This window comes from Leuciscus leuciscus (assembly GCF_965113295.1).
Source record: "Leuciscus leuciscus genome assembly, chromosome: 23".
NCBI classification, from domain to species: Eukaryota; Metazoa; Chordata; class Actinopteri; order Cypriniformes; family Leuciscidae; genus Leuciscus; species Leuciscus leuciscus.
Window position 1 is genome coordinate 2,744,155 of NC_138747.1, and position 25,858 is coordinate 2,770,012.

At 36.6% G+C, this 25,858-nt stretch overlaps 1 protein-coding gene across 1 annotated transcript in view; it reads right to left on the reverse strand.

The window, feature by feature from the left end:
* Positions 1-25,858, reverse strand: part of il17rd (interleukin 17 receptor D) — a 41,189-nt gene that overhangs the window by 6,798 nt on the left and 8,533 nt on the right. The window contains exons 2-7 of the mRNA XM_082155833.1: positions 10,276-10,339; positions 8,010-8,135; positions 3,696-3,814; positions 3,447-3,567; positions 3,153-3,197; positions 2,867-3,018 (exon numbers count right to left, since the gene is read on the reverse strand). Of these exons, the coding sequence (XP_082011959.1) occupies positions 2,867-3,018; positions 3,153-3,197; positions 3,447-3,567; positions 3,696-3,814; positions 8,010-8,135; positions 10,276-10,339 (627 nt within the window). The remainder of the gene's footprint in view (positions 1-2,866; positions 3,019-3,152; positions 3,198-3,446; positions 3,568-3,695; positions 3,815-8,009; positions 8,136-10,275; positions 10,340-25,858) is intronic.

The following is a 25,858-nucleotide window of genomic DNA, read 5'->3' on the forward strand; positions in this document are numbered from 1 at the left end:
TAACAATAATTTTAGTAGTCATATTTATTATTATTTATTATAAAAAATAATTAGAATCATTATTATTAAATAATAAGTAATAAATAATACTACTACTACCACTATTACTGTTACAGGAGAGACTTCCTCTCCGCCTCCTCTAGGTCACCAGAGGGAGCTATCACCAGAATATTGACTGTTGCTATTCGGACTACAAATCCCATAGGCCCTCATACCTGGGACTGATTACACACACACCTGCAACTCATCTCACAAACACTATTTAAACACTCCACACACACACCACTATTGCGAAGTCTTGATTTGCTGTGGTGATCATTTCTGAGCGTTTTCTACTGTGGATTATTTTCTGTGTTTGATCTTGGACTGTTTCTCGTTGTTTGATTCCTTGCCGCCTGCCACGACCTTTGCCTGTCTTTTGGATTACGATTGTCAGCTACCTGCCCAGACCTCTTGCCTGTCCTTAGTTCTGTGAATGTTTGCTGCCTGCCTCGACCTTGTTTGTACCTGTTTTCGACTCTGTGTTAATAAAGCTGCAGATGGATCCTCAATCCGATGACTCCTCATTACAATTACAACTAATAATAACAATAGATTTAATAATTAATAATAAAATGTATTGCTGTTGTTATTATTAATAATAAAATACTAAATAATAATAAATAATAATAATAATAATAATAACAACAATAACAATAATAATAATAACAATCATTATTATAATTATTATAAATAATCATTTTAGAAGTAGTACTTATTATTATTAAATAATCAGTAATAAATACTACTCCTACCACAACCCCTATTACTACTACTAATATATATATATATAATTAATAATAATAACAATTATTGTTGTTGTTATTAATAATAAAATACTAAATAATTAATAAATACTACTACTACTACTAATAATAATAATAATAGATAATTATTATTATTATTATTATTATTATCATTAATTTTAGTAGTGACATTTATTGCTTATTACTTAATCATTAATAATTATTATTTATTATCATTATTATATTATATTAGTAGTAGTAGTACTTATTACATATGATTTATTTATTATTTTATAATAATAATAATTATTATTATTATTATTATTATTATTATTATCATCATCACTGTTTTAAATTCCTGTCATAGTTAAACGGATATTCTTTACGTTTTTTTTTTTTTTTTTGGAGTCTAACAGCATCATTCCCCATTCGATAAAATGTCTCTGTATGGAAAAGAGCAGCATGAACACACTTCTCCTGTTGTGTCTCACAGAGGAAAGTCAAATGCGTTTGAAATTACATGATGGTGAGCCATTTCTGGCTGAACTCTCCCTTTAAGAGAGTTATTCCTGAACCCAAAAAAACACGTGTCTTCAGCCAGAAAGAAAGACAGATAGCGTCCTCTAACTCCCAGCACAGTTCCTATGTGACGACGTGCGGCTGTGAAAGCATTTCCGTTTCAATCACAACCAAAGCGTGGAAAGCAGCAGAACACGTCCGTCTCCCGTGTGGCTCGAGCGTTCAGAGCGGCTCTGTGAGGTTCAGGTCTGCAGGACCATTCAACAGACAAGACTATATATTACTCCAGCAGTCTGGGAAGAACATTACACGCTGCTGGGAGCGTTAACCCTGAACATCTCACTTCCAGCCAGAGGAACTCCGTGTGTGTGTGTGCAAAGCTTCAGCGCTAACAGAGTATGCAAACAATTACAGTTATCCGATGATCCGATGCAAACCATTAGGAAACACTCCTCTTTACCGAAAACAACACACAACTTTTTATGGATATTTTCCATTCTTTCTGATCTGAATAAACAGGCTTTTTTTGTTTGTGCTACTGTACCTTTAAGACCTTCAGTTCACTGATGCAATTCAAGTTTATATCATATTTTATCTGCATTTTGTTTTATCTTGGATTTTATCTATAATGTTCGTCAAGGTTTATTGCCACAATAATGTAAAAAGTTGCTTTTTATGGTCATTTTCCACTCTTTCAGATCTGAATAAACTGGCTGTTTTCTTTTGTGCTACTGTACCTTTAAGACTCTCAGTTCATTGGTGCAATTCAAGTTTATATCACATTTTAAAAAGCATTAAAAGGAACAAATTGCTGCATTTTGTTTTATCTTGGATTTTATCTATAATGTTCGTCAAGGTTTATTGCCACAATAATGTAAAAAGTAGCTTTTTATGGTCATTTTTCACCCTTTCAGATCTGAATAAACTGGCTGTTTTTGCTACTGTACCTTTAAGATTGTCAGTTAACTGGTGCAATTCAAGTTTACAAAATAGATGACATCCTAAAAGGGACAAATCTAGGATTTTATTTAGAATTTTAGTCCATGTTTATTGCCCTAAAAATATAAATGTAGTTTTTATGGCCATTTTCCACCTTTTCTGATCTGAAATAAACTGGCTTTTTTTTTTTTTTTTCTACTGTACCTTTAAGATTCTCAGTTAACTGGCGCAATTCATGTTGTTCCTCATCAGGGTGAAGCGTTGAATATGTAAATGTGGGCGGTCATTTGATAATGACCTCATGGTTGTGAAAATAAAATGTCTATTTCAAAACATACTCCTTTGCATAGATTGATTACATTTTCCAATGAAAATGTGAGTTTTAAAAGTGCGATACAGCATCGTGAAACACCACAGACAGCTGTAAAGTCCCGTTTTAAAGCAAGCCTAACAGATGTAACTGCTTAACTCCTGTAATAAACACGAGAGCGAGCATTTCAGGGTGAACTATTCCTTCAACAACATTTGCATCTCAAAAATCACCCGAAGGCAAATGCTTATGAACTTGTGCCAGAATTCTCCAATGCAACTATTAGACAAAAATGCAAAGTGAAAAAACTCACCGGTTTGCAGCGCTTCAGTCTGAAGGGCCCCTCCTGTCGGAGCTTGTAATACAGGTAGTAGATGGAGAAGCCGAATGTGGAAGGGGCGTGGTCAAACACAACATGCAAATTAGATCCTAGTTGAGAAACATTCAGCATCTTGGGCTTCCAGACTGTCAGGGAAAGAGAAAGAAGAGTTTCGGCTTTATTTTAGATCCCCGTTCAGGCCGTTTCACAGCTTGGTTAACAAAAACAGATGAACTGGATTTGATATCTTTTTTCCTCTCTCTCTGTCTAAAGAACTCACATGGTTTGCAGACGAGGTTATCCGGGCCAAGAAGCACTTCACAAGCTGTGAGAACGCAAGGAACAAGGAAGAGAAATTACTTCATGTTTTGAACTTTTCCATACCAGTTGAGTCATTTTAAACAACCATTAAGTTAGAATATGACACTAAAACTAGTACCTCTAGTACATAGTAAAAATTTGTAAATGTAATTTTGTGTACCAGAATATTTTAAATTGATCAAATGAAATATTGTTTGAAAAGTAGGACAGAATAAGGTGAGTATGCATGGTGTGTTTCAGGGCGGACACTCACTGTTAGTGCGCAGAAACGACGGTGGAAAGAAGCTGTCGTTCAGGAACGTGGGAAACGGCACGATTCTGACCATGTAGTCGGCCTCGAAAGCCAGACCGGCGAAGGGCTGTGAGCTCATCCTCTGTTGGGAAAAATGCAAAATGGTGCCAAACAGATGAATATGAGCATAACATTTCATTTTCCAGTGAATAATTCTTATGATATAAACCATATTACTATGTATTCTGTTACATTGAACACAACACTTACAATGGTTTTGTATGAGAAGTTAAGCTGCCGTGGATCCTTTAGGATCATGTGCTGGCACTGTTTTCCCTCGGGATTCTTGTCCTCCAGATACACTCTGAATCCTTTCACATGTTCAATACCTAGCAGATCAAACAGGTTGTGTGAAATACAGGGGTTTAAACAATAGAAAAGCACAGTATAAATCCAGATGGCTGCAGCATACCTATGCAACTGGCAGGTAAACATTAGTTTTGAAAATACATAAATTATTAAGGAATTCATAGTTGCATTGTGCCAAGAAAGTTTATAATACAGATCTTATCCTAAAAAGCATTAAACAGGACTTTTCTGTTGATTTATAATGTTAGTCAAGGTTTATTGTCCCAAATGTAGCTTTTTATAGACATTTTTCACCCTTTCTTCTACTGTACCTTTAAGATTCTCAGGTAATAGGTGCAATTCAAGTTTAAAAAGCTTTAAAAGGGATATATTTTTGCATTACATTTTTTTCTTGGAATTGATTTCTAATGTTAGTCGAGGATTATTGCCGCAAAAATGTAAATGTAACTTTGGCCATTTTCCTTTTTTTTTTTTTTTTTTGCTACAGTACCTTTAAGATTCTCAGTTAACTGGTGCAACTCATGTTGTTCATTATCAGGGTGAAACGTTGAATATGTAAATGTAGGCGGTCATATGATAATGAGCTCATGGTTGTGACATCACAAAAGACTATTTCAAAACATATCTTTGTTTTAACAAATTTCATTACACCATTCATAACACCATAGACAGCCGTCTAGTCCTGACTTTACAGCATTAATCCGAGGTGCAAACTCAAACTAGTCCCGCCATAAACTTCCAGGACTGGAAAAGGCATGCATAATTTTTCTTCCTTTTCTTCCCTGTTTTTATTTGTATTTTTATAAGCACCCCTGAAGAAAGAGAGGAGGCATTTAGCACAGCGAGAGGACGGGAGCATGCGTGCCAGCGGAGCGTTCCCGTGCCCTTCAAAGTGTGCCAGCCTGCCTCGCTTTTAATTAGATTTCTGTCTTATCAGTTGCAGAGGGAAGAGGGCAGAAGAAAAGGCTCCCGCACACATTCCGTGTGGTTTCGATTACCAGCCTGAGAGAAATCCGTCTTTGTGCCGGGGTGTAACTCCACACCTCCGCCAGCCTACAGATAGCATCAAGAGAGAGCCGTCCCATCACACAACCTTCAAAAACACGACTGAAGGTGAAAAAAAAGCTGCAGAACTGGTTGTGCGCTCTCATTTTCCTCGCTTTTTATCATTCCCTCAATGGGTTCCTTTAATATTAATAGTCGTAAGGCAATGGTTCAATTCGTTAACATTAGTAAATGCATTAGGCATTATGAACTAATAATGAAAAATACTTTTTTACGGCATTTATTAATCTAGGTTAATGTTAATTTCTACATATGCATTTTTAATATTTCATGAGAATAAATATTTAAACAATGAGAAAAAATTATATTTATGAAAACGAAAAAATTTTGACCTAATTATTTACTATGATTTTAACACATTTGCATGTTCACGGTTCTCCAATGTTGATTAATGGTCGTGCGACATACCTACATGATAAAATATGGAATAGGTCACCCAAATATAAAAATTCTGTCATCATTTATTCACCCTAAATGTCGTACTAAAACCCATATGGCTTAAAAAAATAAAAAGGAGAAATTCTGAAAAATTATTATGCTCAATAACAGTGAATGGGAATTCCAAAAATGACATAAAAACATCATAAATGTACTGTAGATGTGAAGCATTTGACTTGTGTGCTATATTCCCAATCTTCTGAAGCCAAATGATAATTTTGTGTGGGAAAATGACTGAAAATTAAGTCATTATTCCCCTCAGCTACAGCTCTCAAATCTCATTTCCATCATTCTAAGTCTGTCGTCAGTGAAAAAGCAAACGCCATTGTTTCTCGTAACTCATGCATGTTTGAGATTTGAGAACTATGGCGAAGAGAAAGATTTTCAGTGAAGAAGAATGACATACGATAACTCGATAATGAGATTTGAGAGGTACAGCAAAGCAGAAGATAGACAGTGAAAAATTACATTTTGGCACTTTGTGTTTTTTGTGTACTGGACAAAATATGCTTTCATTGCATGAAAAAAAAAAAAGTGTTTCTTTGGGACGAGGGTGAGAAAACTGAACAGACACTGAATAATCAATTTAAAAATAAAAAAAACACTTAGTTTTCACTGTATGAATTAAATATATACTGATTCTTATTAAAGCTACAAAAGTTATTCAGCCAAGAACAGTGAGTGATTTTCTCTTTGTCTTTTGTTCATGACCCCAGTTATTGCAAGCCGTTGAGATATGCATATCACGATATATACATATGCGATATTTTGATAATTTCGATATATTGTGCAGCCCAACTTAACATCAATATTAGATGCTGGATTGCCCCGAAAGAACCCCCGAATAGACCCGATCAAGCCCCGGAAGTGACAGTAGAAACGCGACTAGCCCTGCCACACACCCGCTCTGACAGTGGGAACGCATCTAATGATGAATTTTCATTTTTGGGGGGTTGAACTGGGGGGTTATCCCTTTAAGCTTAGTGCATTAGGAGAAGGCCCCACACCCAAGGCTTTCTTCTTTGAGTTTCTTTAATATACACCTGAGCTGTGTCAAGTCCTGCCCCAGTCAAAAGGATTAACCTGGAGCAAACAACAGGCCACATTGTCCCGCTTGTCAGGCGAAAGCTCGCATTACCAAGTTCAATAGCGCCCTGGCAGACGGAAGCAAGGGACATCCCCGTCTTTCTCTCAACCACACACACACACACACACACACACACACACACACACACACACATTCCTCCGAGGACAAAAATCACAGCACTGCTGCTATGTGCCGATCTATTCCCGTCTCTTCGACGGATCCGTGGGACTGTCAGGGCCGAAGAATAATATGGCCGGGAGGAGGGAACCTGCAGCTTTGATCAGGACGAGCAGGAACTCTCTTTGAAGAGCTTTCTTTCTTTCTTTCTTTCCTTCTCCTCTTCCATTCTCTCCAGGCTGGAGATAGACTGAGATAAATCACCCTCATGTGCAACCACCCATGCAAAACACATGCACTTTAAAATGCACTTTGTTATGGGTTCGTGCACGCTAATGGAAAGCGCAGACACGCAGTCTGAAGTCTCTGTTCAGGGACACATTTTTCCAAATACTGGTTATTGATTTTAGTGGAGGGAGTAAAAGCAGCAACATAACTAACTTTATTTTTCAGCACGTTGACAGTTTCTCAGCTACTTTTCGTGACAAAGATGCTTGTTTTTTATATTGCAAACATAAATATAGAGGAGTATATAAAAATATATGTGTGATAATAAAGGCATATATATATATATATATATATAATTTATGCAGTCAACTTGATTAATCTGGATTAATCACATCAAACAAAAGTTTTTGTTTATATATGCGCGTATACACACACACACACTATATATATATATAGTAGTTTAATATGTCGATTAATCGATATGACAGCAACAATATACATATATTTCATCTGTATATACTGTATACATCGCAATTTCTTCACATGTTTTGTTCACTGTATTAATAATTTACACACTTAAGATGTATGTTGTGTGTATATATACTGTGTACACACAAACAAACATGTATCCATATTTATATATAAATATGTGTTTATGTATGTCAGCACTTATACTAAATGGTTAAACTAGATGGTTGCTTTGGTGGGGTTAGGCCTACTATGATATTAGACTACATAGCCTATAATAAAAGATAATGAATTTCAAACCTGAACCAAACATATTTTGATTCAGAGACCAACAGTCTGTCATTAGTGCCATAAAACAACAACATTAAAATCATGAACTCAAATGTCATTATGAAAAAAAAAAACAATGACTGTTGTAACAGTGCGTAAATCAGACCTTTCAGGCTAAAATAACGCTAATAAGCCTTATGCCAAAATTATTATTACAACTAAATTGTCGGTCATTAAATAAGAAAACTAAATAAGTGTGTAGATGATTTGCTGTGTGTAACCCGACATCAGACATTAGGCCGAAGTATTTTTTTGCACACATTGCCAGCGAGGGCCGCATGACGACTCGACCTCCATGTTTTATCAGACAATAACTACTCAAGATTTTGCTTTAGTATAATTTTCAGGGACATTTAGGGCCGAATTCGGGATTTGGGACAACAGCTTAGATTTCGGGACGTCTGGTCACCTTAATTGGGACAGAAGTTGACATGTCGGGCATTTCAAAGTAGTTTCTCCAACCCTCCTGAGAAGAAACCTACCGAGAGGACTGGCCATCCAGTGGACCACCACAGCCGCCTGGCTGTCACATGACAAGTGACTGTAGGTGATGTTGTTCACTTCATGGATGGCGTGTTTCCCCAGCAGATTCCAGTTGAGAGAGCAATCTAATTGGGATAAAAAGAGCAAGAACACAAAGAGAGAGAGAGAGAGAGAGAGAGAGAGAGTTAAATAGAAAGACAGACAGTGTTTCCCAGTGAGAACATCGGTGAGATTCTTTGGCAAGCTCTGAGAGAAAATATGCAGCCATGCGAGGAGACACTATTTCCCCACCCCCTTCCTTCCTTCCTTCTTTCTTTCTTTCACTACTTTCTTTCTCCTCAGCGACTACAGATCAGCAGGTAAAGGAAGAGGAGCAGTCGCTTGTGTCCCTCACACCCCGTCGCTCTTCTTTACGCAAGCCTTGTTGTGATGCTAATGAGAATGGCTTTGAGCCGAGGCCCGTTCCCGTTCGTAGTCACACATAATGGGGATTGAATGCGGAGGAAAAATCAGGATTAGCTATGAGAAACTTGACTTTTCATCCCTTAAGGGGCGGATAAGAGCTCAGGACGCTTGACTGAAACAACGTTAGGCATTAACAAGAGAATAAATACTATATTAAGCCAAGCAAAGAGAATCAATTAAAGTTAATCTCACACAGAACATGTCATATTTCCCCACGGAAATCACATTATATTTTATATAATCTTATTATATTTTGCTTGAAAGACATTTTTATGGCACTAGCATCAAAAAATGTAACTGTTTTCAAACAGGTTGCCTTCTTCTATTGGTTGGCAAACAGATCATCCCGTCCCAAACTCACGCCATTGGTTGAGTCAATGAGTTTTGAGAGGAAGTATTGTAACATCGCAAAATATTGCACAAGCTTATGCTTATATTTAGTACTTAAAACATTTTTAATTGTGGCATTATTTTAATGACAATTAAGCACATTTCCAACCCAATTCTCATTATCATAATGCATCCTTTTTTGGTGTATTATATTTATTTTAATTTGCACTGATTTAAATAAAAATAATTATACTATTCTTAAACTATTCTTATTATCATAATGCAAAATAAATCATGTTATATTATTTAAATGCATTCATATGTTTTTGTTTATTTAAGTGTACACTGATTTAAATAAAACAACATTTTTATAAAAATAAAAATAATTTGCATAATTTTTCCAAACAACTGTCATTCTCATAATGCAAAATAATGAATGATATAGTTTTTTAATTGCAAAATATTGATGCGATAATGTAGTATGCGCACTGCCTTTTTTGGTATTTATGCCGATTTAAATAAAAATCATTTTATGTTTCTTTTAATAATATATGCAAGAGTTTGATTTGTAATTCAACAAATAACCAAAAGGAAAATGTCCAGGTGCATTACAGTAATGAGAATTTAATATTAATGTCACAGTGTTTCAAAGGAACACGCCGACTCTTTGAGACTTTATCTTATTCACCGTATCCCCCAGAGTTAGATAAGTCCACACATACCCTTCTCATCTCCATGCGTGCCGTAACTCTGTCTGACGCACCCACCGCTAGCCTAGCTTAGCACAAAGACTGGAGGTAAACGGCTCCAGCTAGCATACCGCTCCCAATAAGTGACAAAATAACGCCAACATTTTCCTATTTACATGTTGTGATTGGTATAGTCACAGCGTGTACAAATAACAAGGTCACATGAGACACAACCATCTTCTAACCGTATACATACTGGGAACTATATTCTCAGAAGGCGAAGCACTGCTACTTGGGCGGAGTGATTTCCTCCACCTCTGAGCGAACTCTCTGCTCCTCACCACGGGGCTTCTCAGGCGCTGCGAGCAAATCACTCCGTCCAAGTAGCAGTGCTTCGCCTTCTGAGAATATAGTTCCCAGTATGTATACGGTTAGAAGATGGCTGTGTGTCATGTGACCTTTTTATTTGGACACGCTGTGACTATACCAATCACAACATGTAAATAGGAAAATGTTGGCGTTATTGTGTCACTTATTGGGAGCAGTATGCTAGCTGGAGCCATTTACCTCCAGTCTTTGTGCTAAGCTAGGCTAGCGGTGTGTGCGTCAGACAGAGTTACGGCACGCACGGAGATGAGAAGGGTATGTATGGACTTATCTAACTCTGGGCGATACGGTGAATAAGCTAAAGTCCCAAAAAGTCAACGTGTTCCTTTAAAGTGTCTTAAATCTGTTGATTTTGGGTTAAAATGTTAACAGTACGGTTAAAGAGAGGTCTTACTGTCGTTTCGAAACGTGACTGCGAGTTTGCGACCGCTCTCATCGGCGCTGGACGACTGCGTTCCCTGCAGAGAAAGAGAGAACAGGAAAATGTTTTATTACACAACCATGAATGCAACATCTGAAGTTCACAGTAATGGCAGCATTAGAGATGTCTGAGAGACAAACAGTAACTTGTGTAACAGGAATGTGCGCTCAAGCCTTCAAAACCAGCAGCACTTCATGTGGTGACAGCCGCAACACACAATCCCACAATTATCAGAGTCCTGGCTCTCAACAACACAGCGCTCGCTGCCAAAAGACAAATATAACCTTTTATACACAATACAGCACTGGCTGACCCAGAATCAGCCATTTAAACTCACACACAGATCACAGGTGAGATAATGAGGGGTTACGGCTGACTCCAGAGCAGCGCTTTAAGGTGTGTAAAAAAAAAAAAGAAGTCAAAACAAATACGCTTGCGTGACAGAACCAGACAGACTCGAGAGCTCTGTAATCAGCACGCCAGATCAGGGCGGATGTGGAAAAACAGAAAGGAAGATACATAAAATATGGATTATCAAATAAAGACACGGGGTGAAGGGTGTTCGCAGTCGTGGAGCGACACTAAAGAGGCCTTGTTCTCGAGGCCACGCCGCTCTTCTGTGTATCTTCACAGATCTTATCATATTCCTGCCGTTTATCTGGGATAAAGGAAGTTGTTTGACATGGCGGGACGAGGGACAATTCACTCCCACCCAAGAGATGAGAGTTAACATACATACTTTAAAATGCTTTAAAAGGTCTGTTGTTCTTTATTGTTTAACAAAGCACATCAATCATCACATGATAATTATTGCCTGATGTTAAAGTTTTAACATTAAGATCTTCAACAAGAATCTTCATACTTCATTTTGACTATAAAGATTAAATGGGGCACAAAATTTGTACTTTACATAGGTTATATTTGGATGCAATACATGATCCCAAAATAAAACTGATACCATTACAAATTGTTTAGTTTTTTTTGACATTTTCCATGAAACAGTAAAAAAAATATTTTCGAAGTTGTAAATAAAACAAAGATTTTCAGTCTTTCTACTTCAAAATGTATGTTTTAATCCAATGTGTAACTTGCCGTTCCTTTATAATTAATTATGAAATTTACAGCAAATTCTGAGTGCAAAATTTTTTAGAGTACTTTATGGAAAAATAATAATGCTGGCCAATGATTTTCTAGTTATTTTTACCCTGTAAAAAGAAATCACTGTCAAAACAACCTCAAAAGTTGGATCATAAATTGGATTGACACACCATGCACCTGTTTAGTTCACTCTGGAAATGCAATTATCGATGCGGATCTGTTTTTATCCCGAGTTGGAGCATCTCTACTCCCCGTACAATTAATTTCTTTCTCCAAACACATAAATCATCCATAGATTTCCGAAACGCTCAACTGGAAACCTCAAAAATCACATTAATAAGGATAAACATGACAGAAAACTTGCGTATGCATGTAAAAACTATTTCAAAACTACTTCTCTGCTGCCAATCCAGTAAATGTCAATGATATTTTGCTTACATTAGAATAAACTGTGCAGATATGCAGCATGTAGACTGTAGACTGGATGCATTGCATGAATTATATGTGGGAAACTGCTTCCAAATTGCAGTTTGAAATGTTAAGTGAGCAGATTTATGGACTAAAAATAATGCAGAAAACAACCTAATTCACAATTAATGCAAACTAAAACGGTGTGAGTAAACTACTCCACATGCTCAAGACTTTGACTAATCTGTCTTAATGACATCCTCTGCCCCATTTCCACAGGATGTACACTGATGAGGGCGTGACCTCTTGACCCCGGAGTCTCGCTCACACCATACCTGGACCAGATGTACAACTCCAGACTAACAGAACAAGGTTATTAGAGTAACAACTAAAACTACATGTTTGTTACTTGAAATAAAGATGAAAAAAAAAAAAAAAATTTGAAGTTGAAGGACTAAAATTACAAACTGGACATAAATAAAAAATTATACTGAATTAAAAAAAGAAAAGCTAAAATTAAAAATAAATGAACCCTAAAGAGTAATATTGCAAATAATTAATCAAAATGACTAACACGTCAAAAAAATACTTATATGAAAAATACAAATGAAAGGAAAACTTATAAATATAAAAAAATAAAAAAATAATACTATTTATTAGTATTATATTAATCAAATAAAATATAAATATGCTAAATCTTAAACTTACTTAATTTAGCTGCCAAAGACACGTCTAATTTTGTTTAGTTTAAGTTGAAGCACTAAAATTACTAACTGGAAATCAATACAAAACTAAAACACATACCATAATTACTCAAATTAAACAAAAATGATCAATTATAGAAAATATAATAATAAATAATAAATAATAGTGGATAAATAATAGTAAAATGACCCGGAAACAGACAGACTCCAAGGACACCACGAATATATAGAACATAAACAAATCAAAAACTTTTTCTAGATTTCTATGGATTATATTTGTTAGTGATTTAAACAAACCCCGAACACTAAGTATTAGCGTTTTCCTTCACGCTATAAAAACCCCAGTTCCTGATCATGATGTCCAGGAGCATTTGTGGAAAAAAACACCACTGGGAAAACTTTCCTGAAGGTTTAATGCTGCAGTTAATGAACTGAGGGGAATGAAAGCACAAACTAATTTGGCTCATAGCCCTCGGCCTCGCTTTTAAAGCCAGAGATTTTAGGTAGCAAGAAGCATTTACTGCGTGCAGAAGAAGGGGGAGACTGGCTGATTCCTCATTTAGCACCAGAGTAAAGTGAGAAAGCCAGCAGCTTTCGAGCCGCACTAATGGCTCCTGCCATGCTGTCCTGGGGTTGTTTTAACACCGAGGGCCCAGCGGGGTCCCGAGGGTCACGGCAGACACACACACACACACACACACATCTGCTGCCGGGACTGTTACACACCTGCAGATAATCAGAGGAGCTCGTTCTGACACGCCAGACATTAATGTGCAAGATTTAAGAATCCTTATGAGCATAGCTAAAAAATAAATAAATACCATAACAATCATCTAAATAAAAAAGTCAATGCATGCATAACTAATGTTCACAGTTAGGGTGATGGTAAACCATTTAAACTTCTGCATGTGACCCAAGACATGCATGAAATCATCCATTGTTATGCATTTGGCAGATGCTTTTACCAAAGCATATTATATTGCATTTAAGGCATACATTTTATTAGTTCATGCAAACCATGATCCACTTGTTTGAACTACAGAAAAATGGTCCGACTCCCGTCAGATGATGAAATGAGAGGGGAAAATCCCAAAGACTTACTTTAAAGGACCAACCTGAAGCCCAAAGTATACTTTGGTCAGCGCACTGTCATATCGGCTACATAAAATTATAATGAGAACATCATTATAATTGTGTGTTTGGGACATGGCTTTTAATGGTGAGACTTTTGTTTTTAGTAAACAGGCTCTCAAAAATTATATAAAAATTCGGATTTAGATTTATCGGCCAATTTATTGGTTATGACAACGCACTGTCAACATGACATAATGTTCATCATCGGGAGGGTCCATGGACATCCCAATTTGTGTGTCCGCGCAGATGGTGCATGTACAACAGCTATGCATGATATATCAGTCACCATATCGGTATCGGCCGATATATTTTCATTTTTAATGTTATCGTTATCGGCCCGATATATTAAAGCTGATAAATAATGTATTATTTCCTTCAGCTGAGACGCTTCAGATGAGCACTGTTCAACATGATGCTTTTGAATTGCTTGAAATATGATTGGAATCACTTCAAAAAGCAAAATACAGTAAAGTGCAACATGTGCAGCGCAAGTCTGTCATATCAGCTTCATACAATTATAATGAGAACATAATTTTAAATGTGTGTTTGGGACATGGCTTTTAATGGTGAGACTTTTGTTTTTGAAAACAGGCACTCAAAAATTATATAAAAATTCGGATTTAGATTTATCGGGCAATTTATCGGTTGTCGGCTTTCAAATATAAGGAATTATCGGTTATCTGTCACAATTTTCATATCGGTGCATCACTAACAACAGCACGTGTGCAAGTGATTTGAGCGTTTGAAAACAAAAGTCCACTAGAAGGTGGACAAGATATTTGAACGTGCAAAATCAAGTATTTAATGTCATGCAAAATTGCCTTTCCTTGAGTTTAACTGCACATCTTCCAGGTCTAGTTCTCTCTCTATGTGTTTGTGATGAAGGAAGGGGGTCTAAGATGTGACGCATTCCTCCTAACAAGTCTGTCACTCTCTCCCCGACACCCTTTTACGACCTTCCTCAACAAGCACCTCCTCCTCCTCTCGTTCCCCGTGTCCCCTGTGGGCCGCTGGTCCCGCTGAGAGGAGCCGGGGCTGGAAGACCTTCAGCGCTCGCTCTGACGTCTCGGCCCTCGTCCTGCTAATAGCCCTAGCAGTCATTTGGCATCCTAAAACTTCAAATGGACAGTTTGGGCCGGGGGTGCTGTGATGGGGCTCGTAAACTTGCTGCATCCCATGTGGCAAATGAGCAGAAATGTTGCCCGTGAGGTAAAACAAGGAGGTCAGACCCCGGTCAAACAAGGGTCCCCACGCTTTATTAGGCCTTATTAAGTGATTGTAAAAGAGGGAAGACTGTGTGCCTTTTGTTTAATGGCCGGGGTCATTAAACGCACCGTGGAAATTAAGAGAACACACAAAGACCCAAGTCAAGACCAATCTACAACTACAAAAAAATACCATGGTAAAACTTAAAGCATGATTTTGCATGTGTCACTGTGGTTTTCTGGACTTGTACCAATGCAATGTTTATCTAATCATGTTCTATAATTACTGTTCACCATTGCTATCCTTTTAAAGGTGATTTTGTAGCCCAACACTAACAAAATAAAGTACCAAAAACATCATTCATCACGTCAGTAACACGTTTTTAGTCAGTATTATCATGATATACCTTGATGTACTAATGCAAATACCATGGTATATGGATATATAATACTGTTCAAAAGTTTGGGGTAAGTAAAAAGCTCAAGGCTGCATTAATTAATTTGATTAAAAATACAGTAAAAAGTTCAATAATAACTGTTTTCAATGTGAAAATACGTCAAAATGTAATTCACTGAATTTCCAGCATCATTACTCCAGTCTTCAGTGTCACATGATCCTTCAGAAATCATTCTAATATGATGATTTGCTGCTCAAGAAACACTTCTGATTATTATCATTGTCGTGCTTCATATTTTTGTGGAAACTGTGATACATTTTTATTTTCCAGTATTCTTTGTTGAATAGAAAGTCCTAAAGAACAACATTGATTTGAAATAAAATCTTTTGTAACATCATAAATGTCTTTACTGACATTTTTGATGCACTTTATTACACTTTTGATACTAAAACCCCAAATGTTTGAACAGTATTAATACATCATGATGCATATCAAAAGTGCCATAAGTAAGAGTTTGATGAACAAGAGGAATGTGAAGATCAGTCCTCTGGTCAAACACAAACACACACACACACACACACCTGGCGGGGGCAATAGAAGAAGCCATTATGGAGATGAGCTTTAGCTGGCTATTGTGCGGGATCAGGGATACGAGCGTGTCTGAACAGTGACGGCAGGTGAAGGGGGACGTGTTTCCTGTTGAACACCAAAGGCTGATCCAACCAGGTGTTCCACCTTCCATATGAATAATAACAGTAATTATATCATCCGAAACGAGGGAAAGACTTCACAGCATGGGAGCTGGGCTTCGTCTTTTTATGCATTCATTACCTTTTATGTTTTCACAGAAGACTGAGTTCTCGTCACGACACCAGAGCAAGTTAGTTAGATCCTACTGTACACTGTAAAACAAATTATGATTTACTTAAAGCCTTCATATATAATGCATTATAAAAGTATTTTAACGCATTAATTATGCAGCTTATAATGCACTGTATGGTCTCGTGAATAATCACAGTTTTAATACTCATTTAACTATTCATGTTACACCTTTAGAAAGTATAATGCATTAAAACATGACAAACAACCAATATCAGATGTGACAAGGAATCTGCCAATATTATAATGCCTTTTAACTTGCAATTAAAATGCATTGTACATACTACATAAAGTAAAAAGGCACCATTTTTTTTTTAAGTAAATGAAACAAATATTATAGGAGTATGTTTTATTATTTAATTACATACAGTAACATAATGAACAATACTTCTACAGCATCTAACCTTGTTTTTTACTAATACATTTTTAAAATAAAAAGCTGTATCTCAAAGTTTTTTTTAAATTAATTTTTTTGACTTTGTATCTGTTAACATTAGTTAATGCACTCTGAACTAACATTAGCAAATTAGTTTTTATTGACTAACACTACGGTTAATAAATGCTAAGATATGTGTTAGTCACTGCATTATGTTAAAAATGAGACCATATTATAAAGTGTTACTGTGAAAATCTTTTCTACACCAATTTTTTTAAATATATTAATTCTGTGATAAATCGTCAGCTAGTTAGCACACTGTCCCATTCTGAAATGTTAACTTTCCACAATCTAATGCCCTCCCCACACACATAATCAAAGCAGAGTGTTTTGCCTAAAAAGTACCTGGTTTGACTTGTGCCTTGGCATCTAACCTCACACATGAAGCTGATTTAATGAGAACACTGTGTAGTGTAGATGGTTCTTTTTAAGAAGCCAATTAGCTGTAACCCATATGGAGACAACAGCAAACAAGCCAGCAGACCACACTTTTTTCAAAGGCCAGCTATTTGTTTGATCCTTCACTGCTAGAATCTTCTCCCACCCGACCCGAGGAAACGCATCCCTCCGGGATTTTGCCCCTTGCATGGAAAATGAACATGCATGCTATCAGTTCCTATTTGCTGAAGGGTAGATAGTGCATGATGGGATATCTGACCAGCGATGATCAATCAGAGGGACACTGCTGCTATTCTTTGCTCTGGGATCAGGAAGAGAGAGGGGTGGGGGGGGGGTAACTAATCTCCCTATCCTGAGAACTTACTGAATTACCCAGTGGCATTTGTTAGGATTACGCGTGACCTGCATCTCTGTGCTTGCTTTACAAATTCCCCCCCCCCCCCGTTTATCAGAATAGACTGGTACCCATTTACGAGACACGATCTGCCTCGTATGGATCCCAGGTGAATAAACTTCATGAATAAATATCACAAGTAAACGGCGCTTCAGTGTAAGAGTAAAACTTGCTGCATGATTTGGGACGACAACGTTGACAAATGCCTCTGGGCGCAATTGGATAGACCTAAAACCAATCAGAGCGATCGTCATCGTGTAAAGTCATATGCTGCGTCCCAATTCGCCTAAGTTACACTACGCCATAAAAGTATGTGCTCTTTCTGTGAAGAAAAGGTATTTACTTTTGAATGTGTAGCAAAAAAGTAGGCAAGCTTTGGAGCATATTACTTCGTCATCTTTATCGGACGGATCTGTCGCGTGCGTCCTGTCACGTAAACTGCCCTGTCAATCATCTTGTCACAGTTAAAATCCTCTATTAAATCTAATTTTATTTCCTACCGTTTCGGAGAGAAATGTAGCAGCACGTTCATCTGCCAGTGGGTCTTTCATGGAGACTGTCCTCATGTGTTTGCAATTTGAATATAATAATGCATTTAAAAGTTGCTGCGCTTCACCAACGGACGTCGCTCAAATGCCTCTGGGCGCAATTGGATAGACCTAAAACCAATCAGAGCGATCGTCATTGTGTAAAGTCCGCCCCAACATTTCTGATTGGTGCCGCGATTTCGACGGATTAGAAATGGGCTTGAATGAGCTCTTTGCCAGACTACTTGCAGAGCAAATCTAAATTTGCCGGAAGTTGTCTGGGTTTTCCCAGGCTAACATATCTGTGAAAACGACAAAAAATGCTGTATTATTCAAGCCAGGCCAGTAGGTGGCGATGTCACTTTGTAAAGAAACACTACACACCTAAAGGTTTTTTTTTTTTACACACCTATAGACTGAATATGTAACATGCATGTGCATGATGTCACTGTTTTCACAAATTCAGTTTTTTTGTATCATTTTCAAAAACATATTCAGGCCCCCAAAACGCCGTTGTCATGTAAATGAACGGCCAAAACGCATTTAGTTTGACGCTTTTAGTTGAAAATGGTGTCATGTAAACGACCCCTTAGTGGAAAACTGCAGGGTTAAAGCTTATACTTTGTTGGCAACAGGTTTGCAAACTTTTCCTCATTAAAAATGTAGTAAAATGCATGTGTACGAGTTGTTATCAAATGCTCATTACAAGCGACGTAACCTCACGGCGTTTGCAAAGATGGGCGTGTAAATGAAATTGCGCAATTTCGATTTTGTACTGATTAATCGTTCAGTCCTACTAAAACTCCAGACATATTTTTGCACATTTATTTTGCATGCATAAACTTATTTATTGCATGGTCGAGACCTCGTGGGCTAAAGGAAGACGTCTCCTCCGATGTGATAAATCCAGCGCAAGAGAGCGGCTGTCGAACGCTGGAAAGTTAAAAGGGGTCAGAGTCTGCAGCAGCCGCTCTCCATCACTGTGTTTGTCTTCCATGCTCTTATGATATTGAGCTTCAGATCTCGCTGATCTGAGAACGCAGAGCTGCTCTCGGGGGGCTTGTTCCTCAGCGCTGTGAAAACAAACAGACCACTTCTCACTGTTTGTCCAACAAATTACTTGGATTATAAAAGAAAGAACAAAGCAAGATCCGCGCTGGCTTGATTTGCAAAGTTTTGACGGGGAACAGAAAGTCAAAATTGACTTTATTTGACAAAATACGCCTTATTTGCTTTAATACATGCTACTGGTCTTACAGTGAAAGAGTTGTGCAATATTAACCAAAAACCAAATAGCTCTTTAGTAGAGCTGCATGATTCTGGATCACATAGAGATCACGATTTTGAACAGACAACTTTAACAAAATACCATGTAATTTACTAGAGGTTCTAACAAAATGTTAATTGTTGCGATTTATATAAAATGTTTAACTATTTTTTAAAATCGGTTTGAATGAATGATTCATTGACTCGTAAATTCTTCACTTGTTTCATTACTGAATGAATCAGCGTTTTTGAACAAATTTCTGAAGTGAATGATTCAACGACAAATACATTTGTTTAACGGTCACTTGTCGCCACCTACTGGTGTAACGATGTAATCGATACTTTTTTTTTTTTTTTTTTTTTTAAAAGGTAATTTGCTCTATTTTGATCTCTACCGTAGACATCAGTGTTTATATCTAAACTATAAACTTTATCCCAGTACTTATGAGATCATTTTAATGTAGGTTTAACACAGAATTAACAATACCGTGTGGTTAAAAAGACAGTTTGAGAAGCTGTGACAACGGCTCTCTCTGGATCATCAGCAGCGCAAACGCAGATCTGAATATTACGGTGTGATTTTGTCAAAGGTTTAATAGACACAGGCGAATCGTTGTCATTTAGGAATAAGATTGCGTGGGTGTTTGAATCGAGATCGAGATCTTTTAACGATTAATCGTGCAGCTCTACTCTTTAGCAAGTGCTTATAGCAAACTGACATTTAAGTTTGCCATCTACGAACAATGCAACTAATCCAATTCAAGTCTTGTCCTGCAAAAGAGACAGAAGTTCTAAATTCCATTATTATTATTATAAAAATTATAAAAAATTTAATTATATATGAAATAATAATATATTTTATACATTTAATTATTGTACATTTATATATATTTCTTTAAAATGTCATTAATAATAAAACTCAGTTTACAACAAATTCACATCTCTTCCTTGACAAAACCACTTGAATCAGCGAAATCCGAATCTTGGGGAACAAAAACTCAGCCGTGCTGTCAAAATAAAAGTCCCGCACAACAAAATAATAAATAAATTAAATTATAAATTAAAATAATTATTATAATAATAATAGTAAATATTAATTAAATAACTATATATCCTAACTAAAAATACACAATCATAGAGTATAAAATGGAATACATTCTAAGGTGACTTTCTTTTCAGCGGACATAAAGAGGCTTGTGAACATTGGGGAAAACTCTTCTCCAATGTCCAAACAAAGGAAACAAGCACCTTTTTACATTGGAGTTGACAAATCCGACCACAGCCTTGCTCAGCAGAGCTCGAACACACGTTTCTCATTTCCTTAACATGTGTCTCCAGTTTCATATTCCAAAAAGAGTCATTTTCTTGGACAATCAACGCTGTGTTTGCTATCAGGTCCTGTTGTTATTAATTACCTTTATGTGCAACTTTCTAATGGGTTTGTGTCTCACGAAACCTGGGGATTTGTGACTCAGCAAGTCAGCAAAGACTTTTGTTTGTCTTGAGGGGTCTGTGTTTACTGTGCCGGTACCATGGCAAAGTGATAGTGTAACACGACGTATAATCTTGCATTGCTAACTTGCATACAAACTATATGTTTTTGTCTTCTTGACATCAAAAACAAACACAGATCCAGATTGAGTTTCATGCATCAGTGTGGCGTGTTTCCTAAAGCTGCAGGTGATCATGTGGCATTAATGAGCAGGTATCAGCTTTCTTCATCTGTGTAATTATGGTCATCTCAGAGCACGTCTGCAACTCAACGACGGCTACAAACATCCTGCACTAGAAGTAAATGAGGCCTTGTCCACAATAATACGCATTCGGATGAAAATGCATCTTGTTCTCTACGTTTTGGCCTTCCGTTCACTGAGACGGCGTTTTTTTATTAATGAAAACGAAGCTTTTTGAAAACACTCTCCAAAGTGGATACATTTGAAAACGGCGTTTTCGCATTGTAGTGTGGACTGTGAAAATGGCGTTTTCCCAACTTTGGGTCAGTTGACCCAACTTTGGGTCAAATATGGACAAACCCAAACGTTGGGTTAAAAATGTAATTTAAAAATTCAATCCAACGGCTGGGTTTGTCTGTATTTGACCCAACGTTGGTAGTGTGGACTGTGAAAACGGCAGTATTTAAAAAACGAAGACGCAAGTTTAGTCATGTGACGCATATTGAACCCATAGATAGTCAAGTTTAAAACGCTAGTGGACAGAAAGGATTTTTAAACGAAAATGCTGTTTTCAAATGTATACGGATTAATGTAGACGTATACACAGTAAAAAACGTTGGGTTATTTGTTTAACCCAACCGTTGGGTTACACATATTGGGTCAATATATTGGGTCATTTTTTAAAATCTTTGGGTAATTTCTATAAATAACCCGATTGTTGGGTTAAATAGCCCACGGTTTCCCAATATATAGTTTGTAATTTAAAAAATATATTTGTTGAAACATGTGTATTATTTTATACAAATAAACAATCTGTATTTGAAAACAATGTGTATTTTAACCCAACACATTGGGTAAAAATAACCCACAGTTGGGAAGGTGCTATCCCACCCCATAGTTGGGTTCTTTTTTACCCAACATTTTGTAAGCGAGTAGTGACACTGGTCATGTAACTCTTTGCACATCATATCAGCTTCAGTCCTGCAGTCAGCACAAAAGACATAGCAAATATATTCAACACAACTACATGAAGCACTGAATTGGTACTGATCAAGTACCTAAAACTTTCCACTCTCAGGCTAAAGAGGAACCGGATGGGCAGGCCAGAGAGGGAACATCTGATGACGGGTCAAACGCTGGAGGGCAATATTCAGTCTTCTCCCCTTAATGTCTTTCCTGTCTTCCCAGCCCATTCGGTCCCGAAAACGCTCCCATATGCCATTACATTCGCTCTGAGGAACTTAAGCAGCTCATTTTCGTAAACAGAGCAGAGTTGAGGTGCACTTCCCTTCACATACACACAATGTAAACACCTACTGGACTGAAGCAACTTATCCATACATCCTTTTAGGAAAAATCATGATCAAGTGCGAGTCTCAAATATGATCTTAAGGATTCTGAGAATCATTTATTTGTTCATCTCTCATTTATTATTGCATTGTATGTTTTAAAACTACATAAAACTAAGCATTTAAATATCATCTTACTAAGGCATATGATTGGGACATATAGAATGACGACATATATATACATATATATATATATATATATATATATATATATGCATTTTATGTTAGTAGTCTGTTATACTTTTATAAAGATCATTGATTTACATTACAAGCATCAGAATTTCATCTCACTTGCTGGCCATATAAATATCAGCATCTCGGCCAAAATGCATATTTTTGCTCAGTTTGGGCCTCTGAATGATATTGAGTTTTTTCCCCCTCCATTCTCACTATATCATACTATATGAGCCATAAAAGCCTGATGTATTTATGATACTCAACAAACACACATATGCGAAGGTTCAATAAGTTGTTCTGTTCTGTTTGTGACTTATTTCATGCGTCAGGCTCTTTAGAGGGAGTGTGATGAGCACATGTAGATCACGCTCATGTGTTTAACAGATAGTGCACTTCCATACTGCTAATGGATTTTCCAGTCCCAAACCAGGTAGTGCTTAACTCAACCCACTGATCCAGGACCAGCCTTTTCTATCAAAAAACACCCGAATCTGAAGAAAGAAGTCATGATAAATGTCTGAGATCAGAGGTCCAAACCACACAATTCCCTGGAAAGATCTGGCCTCTGAACCATCATAAACTGATTTGTGAACTTGTGCACAGTTGACCTGAACTGCCGTGCAACACGTGGCAAAGGTCCCGAACATCTGCAGGATTCATATCCGCTGGGATACAGCAAACTTAAAAATGAAACATGGATTTCACAATCATAATGAACAAAACGTGCTTCGTGATTAAGTTTCAGAGAGAATCATGTCTTCAGTTTTATAATATGACAAATATCGGTCTGTTTCTTACACAGAAATATTATATGGCTTGGGATATAGCAAGACTTCTATATTTTTAGTTTTTGGAGCTCATCGTATGCTTTTATGTTAAAAAAGCAGCGTGAACATCCTGCTAAACATCTTCTACAAGTGAATTATTTATGGCAGAATATTCATTTATGAATTAACTATTCCTTTACATTTACATGGGGTAAAACAAATCATGTTCTTAAGTTAGTTTAAAGTATCCAAATAAAATAAAAGCTGTATAGGTCAGGGTTTCTCAAACTGAGTTCATGATGAAAAGCTAATAGTTCATTAAATCATAAAAAATAAAAAAAATAAAAAAATATTATAAAACACTATAAAATCAATGTAAAATAAAAATAAATAATCAAAAATAAAAATAATTAAAATAAAAAACACTCACTAAATATTTATAAAATCATAAATGTAAAAATAAAATGTTTAAAATAAAATAAAAATCATAATGTGACAAAATAATAAAGAAGAAATTAAATAAAACACTCACTAAATATTTACAAAACCATAATGTAAAATTAAAATAATTAAAAAAAATAAAATAAAAATAAATCATACAAATATTAGGTTAAAACAAATAATTTAAAATAATCAACATAAAACACATACTAAAAAATTATTAAATATTATATGTTTACATGCATATCATATGACCATTAACCAACATCAGAGAACCATGAACGTTGTTAAACTATTGAAATAACAGGGTTTGCCTGACAAATCCGTTTGGGAATCTCTATTATAGAAATGAATGTCATCAAGACATCCACTTTAGTTTCGAGATCTTTGTTGTTTGGATTCTTGCTCCTTTGTTATCACATCTTGTTTTTATAATCGTTTGAAATTCACATTACTTAAGAAGGATGTAAACAGAGCAGGGAGAAACGTCCCGAAACAAGCCCAGACGTGCCGAACAACATGAGAGAAACCCATCCTCAAAAAAGTGCTTTCATTTACACTTCTATAGGCCTGGATTAATAGTTTGCGCTCATAAAACAGACATTGTGTCTCTGCCCTGCGAGAACAAGCAGCGATACAACGCACACCGAGAAAAGACACGGCCATGAATGACCTGCCGGATGACATTAACAAACAATGAATGTCTTCACAGGGAGGACAGAGGGCTTGTGGGATTTGAAGTTTTGGGTTTCATGCTTTAAGAATGCACCGCTGCCCAGAGGCTTCCAGAACTGCATGACCATGAAGAAGAGGAAGAGAAGGGAAGATCATCTCGCGGCTCTAATGGAAAACACAGAGACTGTGCCAAGAACGAGGGATGAGACACAAGAGAGGAGATCACATGCTGAATAACCTCTCAGCCCGAGGCACAGAGCCCCTCATAATCAACCAGAGCCCCGAACGCAGTGAACGCAGGAGCTTTTAGCCGCACAAGCTCAATTACACAGGCTTAGTTTTACTTCTTTCGCGTTTTGGAAAACACCTATGTGTTAAATCTGACTTATTGTACTACAGTGACTCTTGAATTCAACATGAAACAGAGTTCACAAGCCTTTTTATGTCCGCTGAAAAGAAAGTCACCTTAGAATGTATTATAAATAAATATAAATATTTTATATATAAATATATACAAAATAATTATGCACAGTACACACACATATCATGTAAACACAAACTTTAATTTTGGATGCGATTAATCGTCATTTATCGTTTCACGGGCCTAATTAATTAATATGTACTATTATTAGGGTTGCAAAGGGGCTGAACATTTCTGGTAAATTTCCTGAAAATTCTAAAAGTTTCTGAAAATTTCCAAATAATCCTGAAAAGTTTCTGAAAATTTCCAAATAATCCTGAAAAGTTTCCAAAAATTCTGGAAACTTTGCAACCCTAACTATTATTATAATAATTATAATAATTTTAATTTATAATTGTATTTATTTATTATTTTGTTGTTCGGGACTTTTATTTTGACAGCGCGGCTGAGTTTTATTTTGACAGCCCTGAGAGCGGATTAGCACACAGCGCTCACATTCTCCATCTTCATTAGTTTACATTCTGTTTAAAAGTCCTATCTAATAGGTTACTACATAGAACGGTTAAACAAAGTAAACATAAGAAAAACTATTACATGGCTTGCCGTGTGGATGATGCACAGCTGAGCAGAAATACATCATCATGTTTCGCTTGGTCCCTTTAAAGTCACTTTGGATTTCCTACTTAGCGTAACGACTGAGAAGTGACTTCGGCATCGGTCAATCTATAACGTTTTCTATGTTCATGAAGTAAATATAAACTGTGTGTTTTGGATGGCTTTTTAAAAATGGCGGGTGCCGATATTTCACGTACATTCGGCCAATCAGAGCACACTTACGTCACTGGTAACTCCTATTCTGCTGGGTTAGATCCAGAGGTGGACAGTAACAAAGTACATTTACTTGAGTGCTGCACTTTTTGAGTATCTGTACTTTACTTGAGTATTATTTATTTTTTCTGGAAACTTTTTACTTTAACTTCACTACATTTTAAAGACAAATATCGTACTTTTTACTCCAATACAACTCTGTCGAGGTCCTTGAGTAGAAAGTAGTAACGTCAGTCAGGGGATGATTTTGGTTGGAAATGGCACTACAACGTCTGTCCAACGTTGGAGATTAATGTCAGTCTGGCGTTGGATTCTGATATCAACCTGATTTTCATTTTCAACGTTGGGTTTGGTCTTCTAAATGCGAATTTTGTCAT